At 50.5% G+C, this 16,386-nt stretch overlaps 1 protein-coding gene across 4 annotated transcripts in view; it reads left to right on the top strand.

Annotated features, from left to right (window-relative positions):
* The window catches only part of LOC146198185 (AT-rich interactive domain-containing protein 3C-like), a 244,612-nt gene that overhangs the window by 148,720 nt on the left and 79,506 nt on the right, over nt 1–16,386 (top strand). For all 4 annotated transcript variants that reach the window (XM_084593581.1, XM_084593578.1, XM_084593580.1 and 1 more), the window contains one exon: nt 9,764–9,836. In XM_084593581.1, coding sequence (XP_084449707.1) covers nt 9,764–9,836 — 73 coding nt within the window. The remainder of the gene's footprint in view (nt 1–9,763; nt 9,837–16,386) is intronic.

Here is a 16,386-nt window from a genome sequence, read left to right as displayed (position 1 = left end):
GCGCCATTTTAAGCTCAGGAAGAAAGAATGGGATAAATTTGTTCCGTTTTTTTTTTTTTTTTTTTTTTTTTTTTTTTTTTTTTTTTTTTTTTCGTGCGTCTGCGTATGCTGTATCCTGCGCCCACCTCTGACGAAGGCAACGACAGCAGGAGCGCCTTTATGAGAGCGCGCGCGCCGTGCTGAAAGAGGAAAAGGGTGCACGATGGAGAGGGGGGCATAAGAAGGTTCGAGGATGAGAGAGCGCACGTCAAACAGTATTTTATTGAGGCTCACGAAGCCTGACGGAGGGCAGAGCGTAGGCCGCGGCGACGCTGAGGGAAAGAAGTGACAGAGAAAGAAAGTCTGCAGGTGAGGAAAGGGAGCAGAAAAACAAAATGGGTGCAGGGGATAAGACGATCGGGGTAACGACAGACAAGGCAGCCAGGATAAGTGCCTCCATGCTACTAAAATAGCGGGACGTCGTCGACAGGGCTTGATAGAGTTTCTACCCCTGAGAAGATATAGAAAGAAAGGGGGAGGGGGCACTTCTACTATCCCTGCCTGCCTTCGACACTTCTTTGCTCATGTTAAACCCGGTGCGCTGCTGTTGGCCGCACTGCTATCGGCTATGCAAGTGCTTATGCGGGCATGTGTACCACATGCGTGCTGTTTGCCAAGCATTGTGCGTTCTCGATGCAGTTTTCTTGTAACACAGGACGCCTGCCGGCAAGGAGGTAAAAAGAGAACAAGGGCGTGGTTCACTTTACCGCACCCGACGCCAGATGACTGATTCGGTGTCATTTGGCGAATAGTCGGATGCATATAACCCCAGCTTTAGCACGAATGCCAGAAGCAATGGTTCATGAACTGTATACGCCAAGGACCTTCCGCAATGAAGGCTGAATTTTGAGCCGCGGACTAGAACGGGAGTTTTGTTTTCTTGCCCGACTGCTTCCCTTTGGCGTTGGTGACAGATGTACGAAGCAGTGCATGTTCGCGATGCTGCATATTGGGTCGCGGGTAATGTCATCAAGGCACGGACACAAGGTTGTTCTAATACAGTCCAATTTTTGTTCTTCCGTTGCGCTGTGCCGGCTAGTCGATTCCGCCAATCTCGGTGAAAGACTTTGCGCTGCTTGAGCTACTGACGAAGGATGAAAGCGGTGCTTCAACCATTGACGCATATGAAAGGGTTTAAGAATCTCGAAAGAGCTGAGATATCAAACCGGCTGAGAAGACTTGCGTGAAACTTTCTTGAAATGCGCAATATTTGCGTGACGCTGCGGTTAGTGGTCAGTATGCTTTATCCAACATGTTGAGCTGACAAGCATAGAAAGTCTTCTGAATTGCTTTCAGGCCATATCTTGATGAGTTCAAGTAAAAGAACCACCTGTTTCTCGAGGTATACCGCAGCAGGAAGCTTAAAGGGAGGACCCTGTATAGGTTTGTTATAAGCTCCGCCGGAACCGCAATTTTGAATTACTGTGCGCTGCGGCACTTCTTGAGGATATCTCCTTGGGTCAGCAGCTGTTGTTTCATGGTTTCGTGCCCACGACTTTAAGCGAGTGAGACGAGGCTATCGGCCTGTCGCGCTGTGGGAAGCGCACGTGCAGCGAAAGCCGATGCGAGTCGCGGCTGCGCGGAGCGCATGTGGGTCTATTGGGCTCGATTTCTCTCTCCTTGAGACGGTCCGATTGCGCAGCCTTGGCCGATCCTCCTCGGTGAGTAGGCAGGCGTCGCAGGATTCACCAAAGAGGAAGGAGGGAAACGCTCAGATATGCAAACGTGGCAAATACTCGTAGGCGGCCTGCATTGTTACGCTGCCCCGGTGCTACCACGGGCCATGTCTGTGGGCGTCGTCGATCAAGGACGAGAACCGAATTCGATGGCATCCGCGTGTAAAAAGAGAGACGGGAAAAGGGAACGCTGCGTTCGTATACAAGTTTCCTGACATGCGCTGTATAAGAAGGCACCCGGTTTTCGCACCTTGATGCGTCAAGGTTCGGTCTGCGGTCTGCTCGCTGCTGATTACCATGGTCGACGCTGTTCCGTTCGATGGCGGCTGCCGTGGGTGGCGATCGGTCATGTGGGCTCACATTTGCGGCAAAATTGCGGCTGCGCGCATCTGAACTGAGTCCAGGAGACGGTGCACGTTTGCATGGCAATGCACCAGAAGTTTTCCGGGGTCTCCACGTGGCCATGAGTGCGACAGGTTTCGCGAATTATAGGGAACTATAGTTCACTGTATCTCGAATTTTGCAGCGCGACTCTTCCCCACGGCACCCAAATACGGTGACCTTGTTCTCGAGCTGCGCTGCGTTATTATATGGGAGCTGGTATTTTTGTATATGTAACCGACCACGGCGACTGCGTTTCGATGGAGGCGAAACGAAGTGGCGTCCGTGTGCTGTGCGATGTCAGCGTTGTTGTTGTTGTGGCTGTAGGAAGAAGAAAAAGAAAATGCACGGGCCTGCTACTGGCTCTGTAGATGAGCCACCTCCGCTGCCTCGTGCAGACAGAAGAAAAAAAAATTCAGACAGAAGAGAAAATAGAGGAGTAAGAAAAGGAAGAGAAAGACGCGCGCCGCAACAACAGCCGTCGTCCACCTCCGAAGCGGTGGCGGGTGCAATGACGGCCTATAGACCGTTTTCGCCGCGATGAGGAAAATAGCCTCGAAGCGGCGCGCGCGGAGCCGCTCCTCCTCTCCCCTTTCTCGCTGGTATGCGCGGGCGGCAAGGTGGCCATAGCATTTGCATTGAGAACTTGCCTTTCGTGCTGTTTTTTGCGCGATAAAACAGCTTTTGCTTGGTTTTCACGCAAACTGTGACCATGAATCGTGAGCCGAGGTCATCAGGATACCACTGCGCTGTTGTTGGCTGCTCCAACAACTATCGTAAGCGAAAAAAACTAGGCGCAGAGCCATGTGCACAGCATCAACAGCTGCGGCATCAGTGCGGGTGCGATCTGTTTCAATTGCATCGTTTTCCGTCCGATGAAGACGAGCGACGGCGTTGGCTGGCTAGCGTCAACAGAAAGGATTTTGTGTCATCGACCGCCTCTCGTGTGTGCTCGGAACACTTTGTTGGTGGACAACGTACTGCCATGAACTCCATACCTATGCTTAAGCTGGGCTATGAACGGAAGGTTTATAACGTCACCACTTCTTGTGCAACACACCCATGCTTCGTGAAGAACTTTGACTGACTGTGAGGCCTGCACTTGGCATTTCAGCAATGTCAATTGCTCATCTACTGTATGCATGAGCACCGTCCCAACCCAACCACTCTGCAAATACGAGTACAACTGCATGCTCCTGAATGATTTCACCTCCTTGAGGTCACACGCTTTCTTCTCAAGGAGGTAAAAAATAATGTGTGGCATCTGCACGCGTGGCCACTTCTTTATGTCGTCACTCCAATCAGTGACAACAGTTGGATGGCTGTACAGCTTGTCACCTGCAGACAAATATCAAGGGCACATAATCAGAGCAATGGAAGGAAGTAGCGAAGAGAAATAGAAAAAAAAACACTTCAAAATTCTCGTTGCATGCTATATCACCTAACTACATGCCGAGGAAGCAATGTAACAGCAAGGTTATTACCGCAAACAATGGGCCTTGGCAAAACAAGAGTGCCCTAACTGCCCCAGTCAAGATACCAAAGCCTAGAAAACTCGTGAAAAAACGTAACTTGGAGAGGACTCTAAGTGCTCGCCAAAACACAATAGAAGAAAGGGAGGCGCGGCGAATTTCTACTGCCGCGTAGCTAGTAGCCGCGCAACCTGTGATCTAACTTCACTTGTTCAGCCTGAGTTATTTACGGCCGAAACACTCTTCTTTCATCAAGTGAAAAGAGGACGCTACGTACGAGAAAAAAAAAAAAAATGAGGCAGAGAGAACGGTCATTGATCGCTCAGTGGCCAAATCCCCAAACTAGCGACGGTGACATACGCGACGCCAACGAGTGTAGACGTTGCTTTCGCTCGGTGTCTACACGCTCTACTTGAGTAAACAATCTCGTACCGATCACTGGATCTGCTCGTTAGGGAGTATTTATCTCATTGATAACCCGCTGAAACACAGAGCGCACAGAGGATCGAGCGCTTTATTTTGGCACGACACGTATCTCGCCGAGAAGTGCACTGTAGCACATGTTCGAAATCGTGAATTGTATACCGGTCAGCTTTCACGAAACGAGTTCAGTATCGGGACTGATCAAACAATAAAAATCGCATATACACACCAAGTGTACTCAAGCAAAGCGAAGTCCCGCTAACGTAAACATTCATGAAATAGTTGTGTTATCCTGGTTGGCAATCGTAGTCTATCGAACGCAATTAAATAGCATAAAAGAAGCTTGGCGCTGTCTGTGTCGCTTCCTCGACAGCCGTCGTAGATAGCAGTGCGACAATTGTAGTGCATTAGTTCACAAACTCAACAAAATCCGCTTACCTATGTCAATCATCGGAACGCCGGTAAGAGTGCCACTGCCTCCGGCCCCGTCATCTGCCGAAGTTCCGGCCATCGCTCCACGAAACGGCGGCAGTACTGCTAGAAAATGCTTCGCCGTAATTCAGGAGCTTTTCTAACGCAAACACACACAAAACCAGAACAGAAACGTCTATATGCGGCACCGCCGTCCTGCACTATGGGTATACAACAAATGTGTGCGCGCATACCAGCATGGCGCTAGGGACAAAAACAGAACATAGACGGCGCCACATGTTCAAAATGGCGACCTCCTAAATAAAATGGTCTATAACAGATAAAAATTCGGTGGCAGGCAAGCCCCCGCCGCAAGCGGCGGTGACCCACCAGCCCCAGCCCCACCAGGGGAGACCTTGACGTTAGATCCCCAGGTGGGCGAAATTACTCCGCAGCCCTCCACTGCGGCTCCCCTCTCTCTCTTTCCACATTCACTCCCACCTTCTTCCCTTTCCTTACGGCGCGGTTCAGGTGTCCACAGAGCAAAGTGTGACAGATACTGCGCCTTTCCCTTCCTGTGAACCAATTATTATTATTGAATTGCACTCGTTCGTATTAGGCGCACACGTTGCGTGCTGAGTCTGAACTTGATTTTATTTTCTCTCGCTCATCACGGGCGAACTCAAGAGCAGCCATGCACTGCTGTCGATGTGCCGAGTGTTCAGTGTCCTAACGCAATTATGGGCGGACCTCAAGCAATATACTGGAGTGTATATATCTCTTTTATTTATTTATTTATTTTTTACGTAATTCTGCCCTTTCTCCCTGTCGCCCACGTATTTGATTTCCTCTACCACTTCCTCACTATCGCTTTATTTCCGCCGCCCTAGTTCAGATGCTTCAAATACCAGATGGCAGATACCGGGGCTGGCAAACACCTTTTCGATATCTGATAAATAACCACGTACTACTACTTGTATCACATGCCCCAGCCACGCTCATAGTGATTTCATTTCGTCGCTCTGGCGATTCATGTGCGTGTGGCGGTAAACAGTTAATATTATGCCTTAGTTTTTTGTATTTTTCGCTCTCTCTATTTGTTCAGAAATTGCTCGTACTGCACCAGCGCGATCGTTCGCGACGCATATTTCCGTCTCTGCCTTGAACGGCAGGCCGGCGTGATCCTGTGGGTACCCCTTGCAAAACAAGCAAGTCGGCTGTTCTTGGTAGCGCCTCCGCCTTCGTTCTCGCCCTCCTTTTGAGCCCTGATTGTCCCTTTTTGTTCTTTTCTTTTCCGCCCTTCGCTTTCACCTCTGCCCCGGTGCAACGAAGCAGGCGGAGAAGCCGCATTTCGCGCAGCCTCGCCGCGCCCCCGTTCGTTCGTTCAACACATTTATTCAAAAGAGGGAGTACCCGCCACGCGCGCCCTATCGAGCTCGATCGTGTTCGCGCGGAGGAAGAGAAGTGTTAGCGGTCGCGATTGCGACGCGGTATTCCTCGGTGCATTTCCTTTTCTTTCGCCTCTGCTTTCCGCCAGACGCGCTAAGCGGTCATGCTAATTCGCCGCGATAGCCAACCTTTTGCGACGAATCTCAGAACGTGGTAAAGTCTGCCAGCACGTCGCACTCTTTTGCATCGGTCGCGGCTCGGATGATTGGGTCAAAAGCACGGTGGTCAAAAGTGATAGTCGGCGTCCTATGTCGGCCGTGAATGTGTGGGTACACGGAGGAGCATGAGGTCGCGATGCGATCTTGAAGCGAGGGGCCACCTTTTCGAACGCATGGGCTTGAAATCGTCTTCAGCGTAGGAGGAATACTTTCGGGTGTTAGTTGCGTAGTGGTGGTGGGCTGCAGGCGCCTACGAAAGTTTTCTAACAGTGGAATCACTAAGGAGGTGAATTTTCTACCTTCCCGGAAGCTCCAACTGAGACATCGAGGTTTGCACTGTGCAGGCCGAGCAGGGAATTGTAGATCGCATCCTTCAGGTTGTAACTGAAAGCTGGTAATTCTAAGAAACTGAGCTTTTCTTTTTCTTTTTTTCAACGCACGGCGTGTAAAAATGCGGTTATATATTGACTTTTCCTTCTCCGCTGTCCTCTCCCGCTGTTTCCCTAATGCCAGCTCATTTCTTTCCGTCTGTCGGCGCAGGTTCGCTCTGCAATAGCGTCAAGTGCCCCGTTCTGCACCAAATCCACCGTTGGCGCTGGCTTGGGCATTGAGAGGGAGAAATCACGAGCGTGCCGCTGGCAAGTGGTAGTTGGCAGGCGACATGTATGGTCGGGCACTGACTGATCGTCGCGTTAAGTGACTTCACGAGACCACGACATGGTCGAGTTGACCGGACCTGCTAACCTGTGTCGCTCCTTTGAGATGGGTGGGTGACATGGGAATAGAGCCTGATTCCCTTGGATCCAGAGTGAGACACGCTACACCTCTATACCACACACACGCACGTTTGACGGCTTGGCCGAAGCGTCTATGTCGGAAGGTCTTTCTCGTAATGGGGTGTCTTACGACTGTATAAGTGTGAGATAATAGAAGTACCATAAAGCGAGTATGCCTGTACACGAACGAGGGACCCAAAGAGGAGCTGATAAACGATAGCCCCTGTTAGCGTATAGCCGCGCATGCCGGTGCACACAGGTGCACTCTTGAACACTCGGTGCAACTAGTGGGACCTTAATTTACTTTAAAATATAGGATCCAGAGACACTCATTCGTTAAGAGGACCCTAACCAGCTGGCTAGTGAGCTCCGCCGACAACAGGCACGTTTGCCAGTGGGTGTGGGGTTTGTGGGGGCAACGGAATGATTGTAGGGCTTGAAAAACGGAAAAAGGTTTGCTGCACATCTGCATAGGGAGATGGGCAATCGGGACAGGATGAAGCAGAGCGATGGTTGTAGAGGTGTGGACGCGGATAAGGTAGTGCTTAGCTGGACGGGCCGGAAAGAGTGTACTGTGTGGTGGTTAGGGAATTATAGAGCGGGGGATGTGTCCGCAACAAGTTCTGGAGTCGCAGTTGGTGCTCTTCATGCAGTTACGCGTTCTGCCTGCCATGTATAGGGAAAGCCATGGGACCGCCGGTGTCCGCCTGGCCGTATCCCGGTCAAGCTGATGGACCAACCGACTGCCGATGAGAGCAAGGGGGTCAAAGATTTGACCTTCCTAAAGTCCGTTATCGAGATGTGCCCAAGGTGAAGTAGGAAGGAAAAATTTAAGTATTTAGCAGCGCGTGTCAGCGGTCAACATTCAATTTCATTCGAAAGCTTGCGCAACGAACTGCCGCTAGGATAAGGGCGGAAAGCATCTGCGGCACTGACCATATTTACCATTACTGGTGCAACAGAGGCTGTGTGATGTCGAGCTCGGAGGGTTCTCCTCCCGGTCAGGCAGGCATAGAGCGCGCTGCCCTGTCCTCCTCGCTAGATACGGCGCACGTTTTTCGCAAGAGTTCCCTCGGGCCGTATATCAAAGGCGCGATGATTGCGAGCATGTGGCGCGCATACGTGAGTGGCACACACGCACGCGGCAGCCAGCGTTCTGACGTCACGACGACAGGGGGGAGCGCTGCACTGTGCAGCCCGCCTGTATGTACATGCGCATCTCCCTCTTTCCTCTTCATTCTGGGGCTGCTGCGCGCGCGTCACGCGTCGCATGCCGTTATTCCGGCACGTTTACGGCCTGATGGAAAAGAACCCCGCTTAGCCCGGCCGGCAGAGCCCGATGGCCCGACTGCTGCTCATTCGGGTTGTCGCGGGGGCTTCCCATCTTCGTGGCTGCAGCAGTTCTTCGCCGGCGTTATCCAAAATTAACCCGCTATAAATCACGCCGAGTTGGCGAGACACATCCCCACGCCGAACGTCAGTGTACTTAGAGGAGCCGTGGAGGTGTGATTCGCGGATTTATTTTTAAAGCTGCTCGCGTGACAGATCTCGACGAGCGCGAATGTCTCCTCGGGGAAGAAGAGAACCTCCTCCTCCTGTTTTGCCACCTCGCTCCCTGCTTCCTCTCCCTCTGCTGCTCGCCTCTTGCGCCGCCGCCGCGGCATGTATTCGTCGCTCTCGAGTGAAACTGGCCGACCTCCCCCTCCCCACAGCGCTTGTTTCTCTTTTGTCTCCACGATGTCTTCTCGCGCCGGTGTGACTCCATCGCTCCCTTCTTCTCGGTCATTTTTCTGGCTTCCTCGCCGAACCTTTCCCGGCCGACACCGCTGAACGCGCGTGCCGTGGCTGGGTTGAGATGCCCTGCCACGTTATTACTACCCTTTTCTTTTTTCTTTAACCTCTCTTCTTTTTCTCTCTGGCTCCCGAAACCGCTTTGATGAACCCTTGTGTGTCTTTCGTCGTTCCGTGGCTGCCGCTGCTGCGCATCTCACACCGCTCGCTCTCACCCTCCTTCTCCTCTGAACGACTGCATCCTCCGCCGGGCAGGACGTTTTGAGGAGAAGTTGGATTTGATGTGGACCGACCGAGTACCCGAAGGCGGGCTATCTTTGTCGACATGAGCGTTCACCGATGCTGTGTCATGGGCCGCTTCGTGGTCGAATTCACTCGTGTCTCCGTCTCCCTCCTTTTCTTGAACCAACAGTGCCGGTTCACGAAATCGTATCGCGGATGATGCTGTTAGGCGTCAAGACACTGTCCAAAAGAAATCATAATTTTGCTGCTTCACGGTCAACTCCGTATAGAACTATTCCTTAAGTTAATGAAGCCTCTTTCGCTTCCCAGTGGTGGCTGAATACTACTGACATAAACTGCAAACTGACTGCAACGCGAAATGGCGCAGTGCACAGCGCCAGTACAATTGATAATCTCGTTTGTTTCTAGGTGCAGCAGTTCAGGTTGCGGATGTCACAGTCGGAAGTAAGCGAAGAAATGGGACATTTGTAGGCGGCCTGTCACGAATATTGCGAAGTTATTGCTTAAGCGCTTGCGCACTCTACAGGGCAAGGACGTGTGAGAGCTAGGAGCAGCGTGACGAGGTTGCATTTACTAGACGGCACAGAAAAGCGAAACATCGTTTTTGAGGGACTTGTATTCAAAACTACGGTGAGATGGACGTCCTTTTGGAACACCCTCTTACTTAAGCTTCAGTGGCCGCTTATTATCTCTACCCGGTCGTTGGTCTATATCATGTTAATAATTTGATTATCCAAAGCACAAATATGCCTTTAAATCAATACAATACTTTTTGGTTTGTTTTATTTTCCCCATTCTCTACCAGAATGCGAAAGCTCCAGTAGCAAGCAGATTGGTAATCATCTCTACGATTAGTGGTACGCTGCAAGCGATGGGTTATTTCTGACTGGCCATGTATGCATGTGCTAGCACTAACTGTTGTATTTCTTCTTTTCCTCTTACAGCTGTACGAGCTAAGCGAAGACCCCAAAAGGAAAGAGTTCCTGGACGACCTCTTCAGCTTTATGCAGAAACGAGGTAAATTTTAAGTGCCCCAAATTGCACTCAATCGCTCCCGCGGTCCATGCGGTCGCAATAATTGCCCGTCCTCGAAAACGGGTGCCACGTGTGATCGGCGCCGAAATTGGCGCCCAAAGTTGCGCAGCGTGCGTCCCCTCGAGTAATGTGGACTTCTTGCTTGGGTCACATACCACGACGTCGAGCGTCGCAACACAGCGCCGAAGTGTGCAAATCTTTATTGCTGGAAAACGGCTGATACGAAGGTCTGCTTGAAACCTGACCGCGTCTAACACGATCCTACCCATATGTTAACCCTTCCTCAAAAGAAGTGACTTGGTTATTTTCATTACACCTCCAGTGTTCAGAAGTTCCTTTTTTGACGTATGACGCTTTGTTTCATTAGTCTACATTTTGAAACTAAATAGGTACATGTTTTGATGCAGTAACATTAGACTCTTCATCATACGATTCCGCGTTGCATTAGTAACAAAGGTCGCTGATTGGTCAAGAGAGCGATGTCATAAGGTCACGCTACATAACCGGTCACAATTGGCTGGCGATACGGCCGAGCTTCGGCTGATTTGCTGTCGGGGTGTATGACGTCAATAAATCGCGTGGCATGGCCGTGTTTGCTGGTGCACTGACAGTTGGAAGATACGCTAGTCATGCCGAGCAAGGTAGCGGGCTCGGCATCAAGTGGTAGCTGCACTTAGAAGTGTGCATCTGTGTCTATCCAGCACCGCCTATCAGGTTGCAATGAAGCCATGAAGTGACGCTGCTTCTGTCTACCTTAGTGAAAAAATATTGGGGTCATTTATGAAAGCTATAATGGCTCCAGTCGACGGCACCCCTTGTTCTACATGAACTCTGCTACTCGCTCTTATTTACTGGATACTTAATAGCACACAATCGTATGTCGACGCATTGTGTGGAAGGTCACCTGACATAGATATAAGCCCCACCCATTTAACCAATCTGTACGAGCGTGCTTACCCGGCCTATATCATTAGCGTTCCTGACCCGAAATCCAAAGCCCCTAGAGGGTTTGATTTCCATCTCACTCACCCATCTTAACGGAGCAGCCAGAGTTGGGAACTCTTCCGTGTAATGTGGTCTAGTTACCTCATACAACCCGCCGGCCAGCCAGTACACGACCATACGTCACTGCCACCTCCCATACTACTGCCACCTCCCATTTCTCACTCACAATGACGGTGCTGGATATTCTGGAGCCCCAATGTTTTTAACGCCAGCGCGCAGAAAAGGAAACAGATAAATCATATAGCTGTCTGTACAGACGACGGGAGTGTACAGACTCGCTCCCAATTAAGTGCTACAGCAGCGACCAGGGAGGCCGAGGAAATATGGCGCCATCGAAGGAGTATCAGGTCAGGAGCAGCATAGCGGAAAGCGAGCACGCGTCTGGTTGTAGTCAAACAGGCAGCAGCGACGTTGCGTCGAATGCTGTCGCACTCCGAGGTGACTTGGACGTCCCATCTCCACTAGTATAGTATAGGGCTGACTGCTTGTACGTATAAGTTTTAGGGCTGAGGTCCTATGCTGGCCTTTAGATTCGTGCAGCTGCAACTGGCGTTCCTCGTAATGACTTAGCGTACTCGTGATTAGCTTTTTTTCTTTTTTTTTTTTTACAATATAGGGAATAGTTATTGAGTATACTATCTTGTTTTCAGTGCTATCAGGCTGGGTAGTCTTTTGTCGCGCACCCCATGCCAAAAACATCCGTACCTTCGCAAGTTGTGCAATGCGGCTTTAGTTGCTCAGTCTTTTGTATCTAGCGAACATATGCTTCAGAAGCAACGTCGGAACTGCTAGCCCGATTTGGATGGAAGTGTGAAAAAAAAAAAAGGGGTTGGTCTTTCCCTGTCATGCCTCCCCTCGCTCCTGTTCGAAGGGGCGCACGCCTATACATGCGTACCGAGGGACGGGCTACATTGGCCGCACGCGGCAAATTGATTTGCCATTGGCGGACAGGTGAACATGCAAGTGCCCCATTCTCATTGCGCCGCGTTGGTTGAGCGGTTATATCCCTGTCACATAGCTCTTTCGACTCTGTAGGTGATGAGGTGGTCCTTGTCTCCCTCATCACCTACACGGTCACCCTATTTACAAGACATTAATCAAATATACCAACTGAAAGTAAAGATTATTGAAGATATTTATTATAGAAACATAATTTTTACGTAACTTGGTATTTAAATATATGTTATTTGAATTGCAAAGGTATGTTCCAACTCTCGACACCATGTGCGCGTTTTGGAAGTGGTAAACAAACGTGCGGGATCGAACAAGCTTGCCAGTTCCCATTTGTGCTTGTCGCCTGGTGTTCTGCCTGTGTGCGCAATGAAAGAATGACACAGGAAGCTGTTGTCTGAAAAATATATTGCAAACTGATGACGATTATCATGCGCGCAGCGCCATCTCTCGTGTAGCGATCTACCCTGTCGACCGGAATATCGAGATTCGTGGTGCCCGTGTGACAGCGGCATTGCACTCAGCCCGAGGACGTGGGTTCGATCCCGGCCGCGACGGCCACGTTTCCGCGGAGGCGAAACGCAAGGCACCCGTGTGCTGTGCGATGTTAGTATATGTTGTGGAACCGCGGATGGTCGACATTACTGGAGCCATTCGCTAAGGAGTCTCGGATAGCGGATGCTATGTTGGGAATAAAATATCCTGACCTGAAAAAAAAAAAGAAAAGAAAGAAGAGGCCACGTGACCGGAGTGGTGACGTCGTTGCGGTCCGCTACGGCAGAGTACTACACCTAAGGTATAATCTCGTGGTCAGGGGTGCCAGTCTTCTGTTCCGACTGGCGGGCGCTGTCGTCAATGTCGAAATTCCTCCTCTGTGGACTACCCAAGACGGGTTCCATGGCCGCTCCCACCGTGATAGAGCGAGGTACTCGTGGCACTCCAGCGAAAATTATGGTAGCGCCGAAAGGGCTAACATTGCGAAGGCAGCAGGCCGAGCGGGGCAACGGCTAGCGGGTGTCGTCCTGTCGAAAGGGTGCGCAATCGACACCCGCTCTGGCGGCGGCCTCTGCATCGGGGTATGTCGCCTGGCGACCGGCCAGCAGAACGCGGCCTAAAGGGCCTTCCCCTCCTTCTTAAATGGCTCCTATGCCTCCAATAGAGACCTCAAGAGCGGAAGGGGGCGAGCTGCCAGTGGCGACAAAATAAATTTCTGTGTCCCTTTTGGAGGGCTCCCTCGCGCACCGGCAGCGAGAGAACAGCCTCACACACACACACACACACACACACGATGGTTTTGGAATGAACGCCGTCGGTCGAGCAGTATCGATTCTCGCGAAGGGAACATTGCACATGCATGTGCGGGGCCACTCCCTTCGTTTCACTCGTATTTCGCGTGTTTATCGCGCGTAAGAGATTACTTTAATCTTCTTCTGACAGCGCGTACTTAGGTGCTGAAGGCGACGCCACTTGGAAGCTGGCCAGCGCTGGCGGCGGCAATTTGGAAGGCGAAGAAATAACGTACAGGAGCGATCCGTGCGAGAGAGTGCATCGCGTTCCCAGAAGCAGACATGCTCTTTGGCGACTGCGAAACGGAATGGGCGTTGGTCGCCGACGGACAATCGGCTGGTAGCGCTCAAATGAGCCAACGATGAGCGGTCCCTGCGTGGGGCGGCCATATCGAGTCCGAGCTACGCCGGAATGCAATACGACTGCGTCGTGCTTCAGGCGCTTCCTTTTGTTTCATCTTGTATGTATGTGTACGCACGATCGTAAGAAAGTTGAGGGTTTCGGTTACGATGTACATAATTCATGAACGTATTCGTTAGGTTGACGTCGCCTTCTGTCGCAACTAAAGCTTGACTGTTCCTTGTAGCGGTGGGGTTTTAAGGCCTATATAGACACCTCACTTTAGTTGCGCGTTTTCTTCTTTCAAATTGTGCTTCAGACTTTAGAGTGTATCGATCACCCGCTGGTATTTGTCTCCGAACGCTACGTAATTTACGACTGAACTTTTTGCTATTGTTTCGGTTTCATGAACCGAGTAGTGTCTGACGTGCAGATGGTGTTTAGTTCACGTGAAGCACGAAAAAAAAAATACTGCAATATAATAGGTGATATCTTCTTTTAACTGTAACAAATCAGCCTGTTTCTAAAAGCTACAATGACAACAAACGTCGTATCAGCCGTCGTATTGCCTACACAACTGGCTGTTTTCGAGGCGCACGCTGCTGTGTATTGCGGTAGTTTTCTTTCGTTGCCTGCTGGCTGACCACATTCGGCACTACCCAAGCGGAAAGCCTCGCGGCAGTTATGCCAACTATGTCAAAGCTTGTTTGGTCGCTGCCGCTTGGTGTCGCGCCACAGCATGCTTGTGTATATGTGCACCATGACTCACGATGGTTTGGGCGCTCTCCGCACTTATACGCTTCGAGTTGTTTGCTTATGCGAGATAACAACGCGGCAATCCGTTCCGTTCCGGCCAACTCGTTCGCTAATCCGTTGGAGTGGAACCGCTGCCCGCCGGTGCGGTCCACTGGCAGCGGCGAACAATTAACCCATAACCGACAGGCGTGAAGCGCATTTTAATCAGCTGTTCCCGAGCGCAAAGCAAAGGAGTCACGCGCTCTTTTCTTTCCTCGCGTCTTTATTGCGCCGCATTTCACATTTCCTCGAGCTCAGCTTCTCCTCCTCCTCGCGCCTGCTGTCCTGTGTGACCGCGGGCAGCCAAGGGACAGCCCGTTTCCATCAGCCCCCTCCTCCAACCCACTGCGGGAGGACAACAAAAGGTCCCGCAACGCGGAAGCGAGCAGACGACGGTCCGTTTCGTTTTGTCCCCAGCGAGTCCTCCTGTTCGCTTTTTCTGGCCGCTTGGATGATATACAATCGGGTCTCGGCTCCTCCCCTGCGGCCTCCGTCCAATTTGGAAACGCCCGGAATTAAGATGCGTGCAGATTGCCGCACTTTGTCGGGACTCGAGTCAAGGCGACGCAGTTGGCATCGAAAACGAAGCATCGAAGCGGGACAGCCCTGCGAAGCGCCGCGGCACCGCCATTCGGCTTTGCGAGCTCTCACACGCGGGAGGACACAAGACGGTAGCGGCAGCCACGTTAGGCTTAATGCATTCTCGCTCTGTCTCGGTAATTGTTGTATATTCAGAAACGGTTAACGTCCACTGGTGATGGGCGTCAACGGGATTTTGTCTTGAGCAGGGGGGGGGGGGGGGGGGGGGACCATTGCATCGCAGTTAGGGTTGTAACCCCCCCTCCCCCCCCCCGCGCCTTACACACAGACTTTTTCTTTTGCTGTTAGGGTTGAAATAAACATTCCAGAAAGTTTGTTACAGTGCAGTGGGAAAATAAGGAAGCACGAAAGGAGGAGACGGCTTCAGAGAATGAGGAGGAGGAGGTTGCCAGTGTGGCCTGAGAGGGGAAAGTGCCCATTTTGCATCCACTGACAACGCAAAAGTCGTGGAATATCCGCTTTTCACTTTACGATTCCGGTGTCCAAATGGAACATAGATGATTTCAGTTCGGCCCAGAAAACGAGTTTTAGCCCTTTCAGGCACCGCTGGCTGTTTTGACTATTTATTATTATTTTTTTTTGCTTGAAGAGCGTATTAAACATATTCAGGTTTCCATCGCGAGAAGCCAGAAGGTAATTTCGACAGCCGATTTGCAGGAGTCTACAAAGCAAAATGATACCTCAATAGTAAAAAAAAAAAAAAAAAAAAGTAAATTTGAAACACCATAATGTGTGAAATAAGTACTTGATGAATCATTAATCACTTTATGCTTCGATGATGCACAGCAGAATAGAAACTGATATATATTTGCCGATATTTGATGGCAGAACCAGAGCTCTTCAATATTACCAGTTGCAACACCTAATTCCCACGGGACCCATATATAAAAAGTTTGGGTTCTGACTGGTCGAAATTGGGGTGTTTGCGGATGGGGTGGCGCCTGCGGTTATTAAAGTAAATTGTGTCTAAGTTGGAAATATTTAGGTCGTTGATAAATTCTCAACCACCTGACAAATGAAATCAGTTGAAGAAATGCAGCAGCAAATATTATTAGAAGTAACAGCCGTAGAGAAAATTAAGAGGAAAAAGGAAAACAAGCAATTTTCATAAGGCAAAGATGACAATGGTAGATATATTATTTTTGGCCTTTTCTAGATGGCACCATAAATGTTAGACACCGGAATAGTACATAATACAATATTAGTAATTTTTTGGCGCGGACTGATATGGTCAAAAGGTTCAGGGCAGAACTTTGTTGAACAAAAATGGCAGACGACGTCTGTGCAGAGTACCGTAAGAGGTGAATTACTTTCTCACAGCCACACCTTTGTTTCGCCTTCGTCTTGGTTGAAAGCATCCCAGTTTTTGCCGGGCATATATCAACAGAGGCGTTGATCACGTCGCCATTGCGGCGCGTCGTTCGTGCCACAGGGAGGACTCAAGAAAACTTAACTGCCGTGCAGACGGACGCGGAATTGTCTCCGGGTTCGTGAACATCGGTGATAACTTTGAGCTGCGGCTGAATTGTGAAAGAAAGGAGGAAAGAGAACGTGT

Source organism: Amblyomma maculatum, chromosome 2 (genome assembly GCF_055883805.1).
Source record: "Amblyomma maculatum isolate TAMU_Amacu chromosome 2, ASM5588380v1, whole genome shotgun sequence".
Taxonomy (NCBI): Eukaryota; Metazoa; Arthropoda; class Arachnida; order Ixodida; family Ixodidae; genus Amblyomma; species Amblyomma maculatum.
This window is presented reverse-complemented; position numbering and strand designations above follow the sequence as displayed.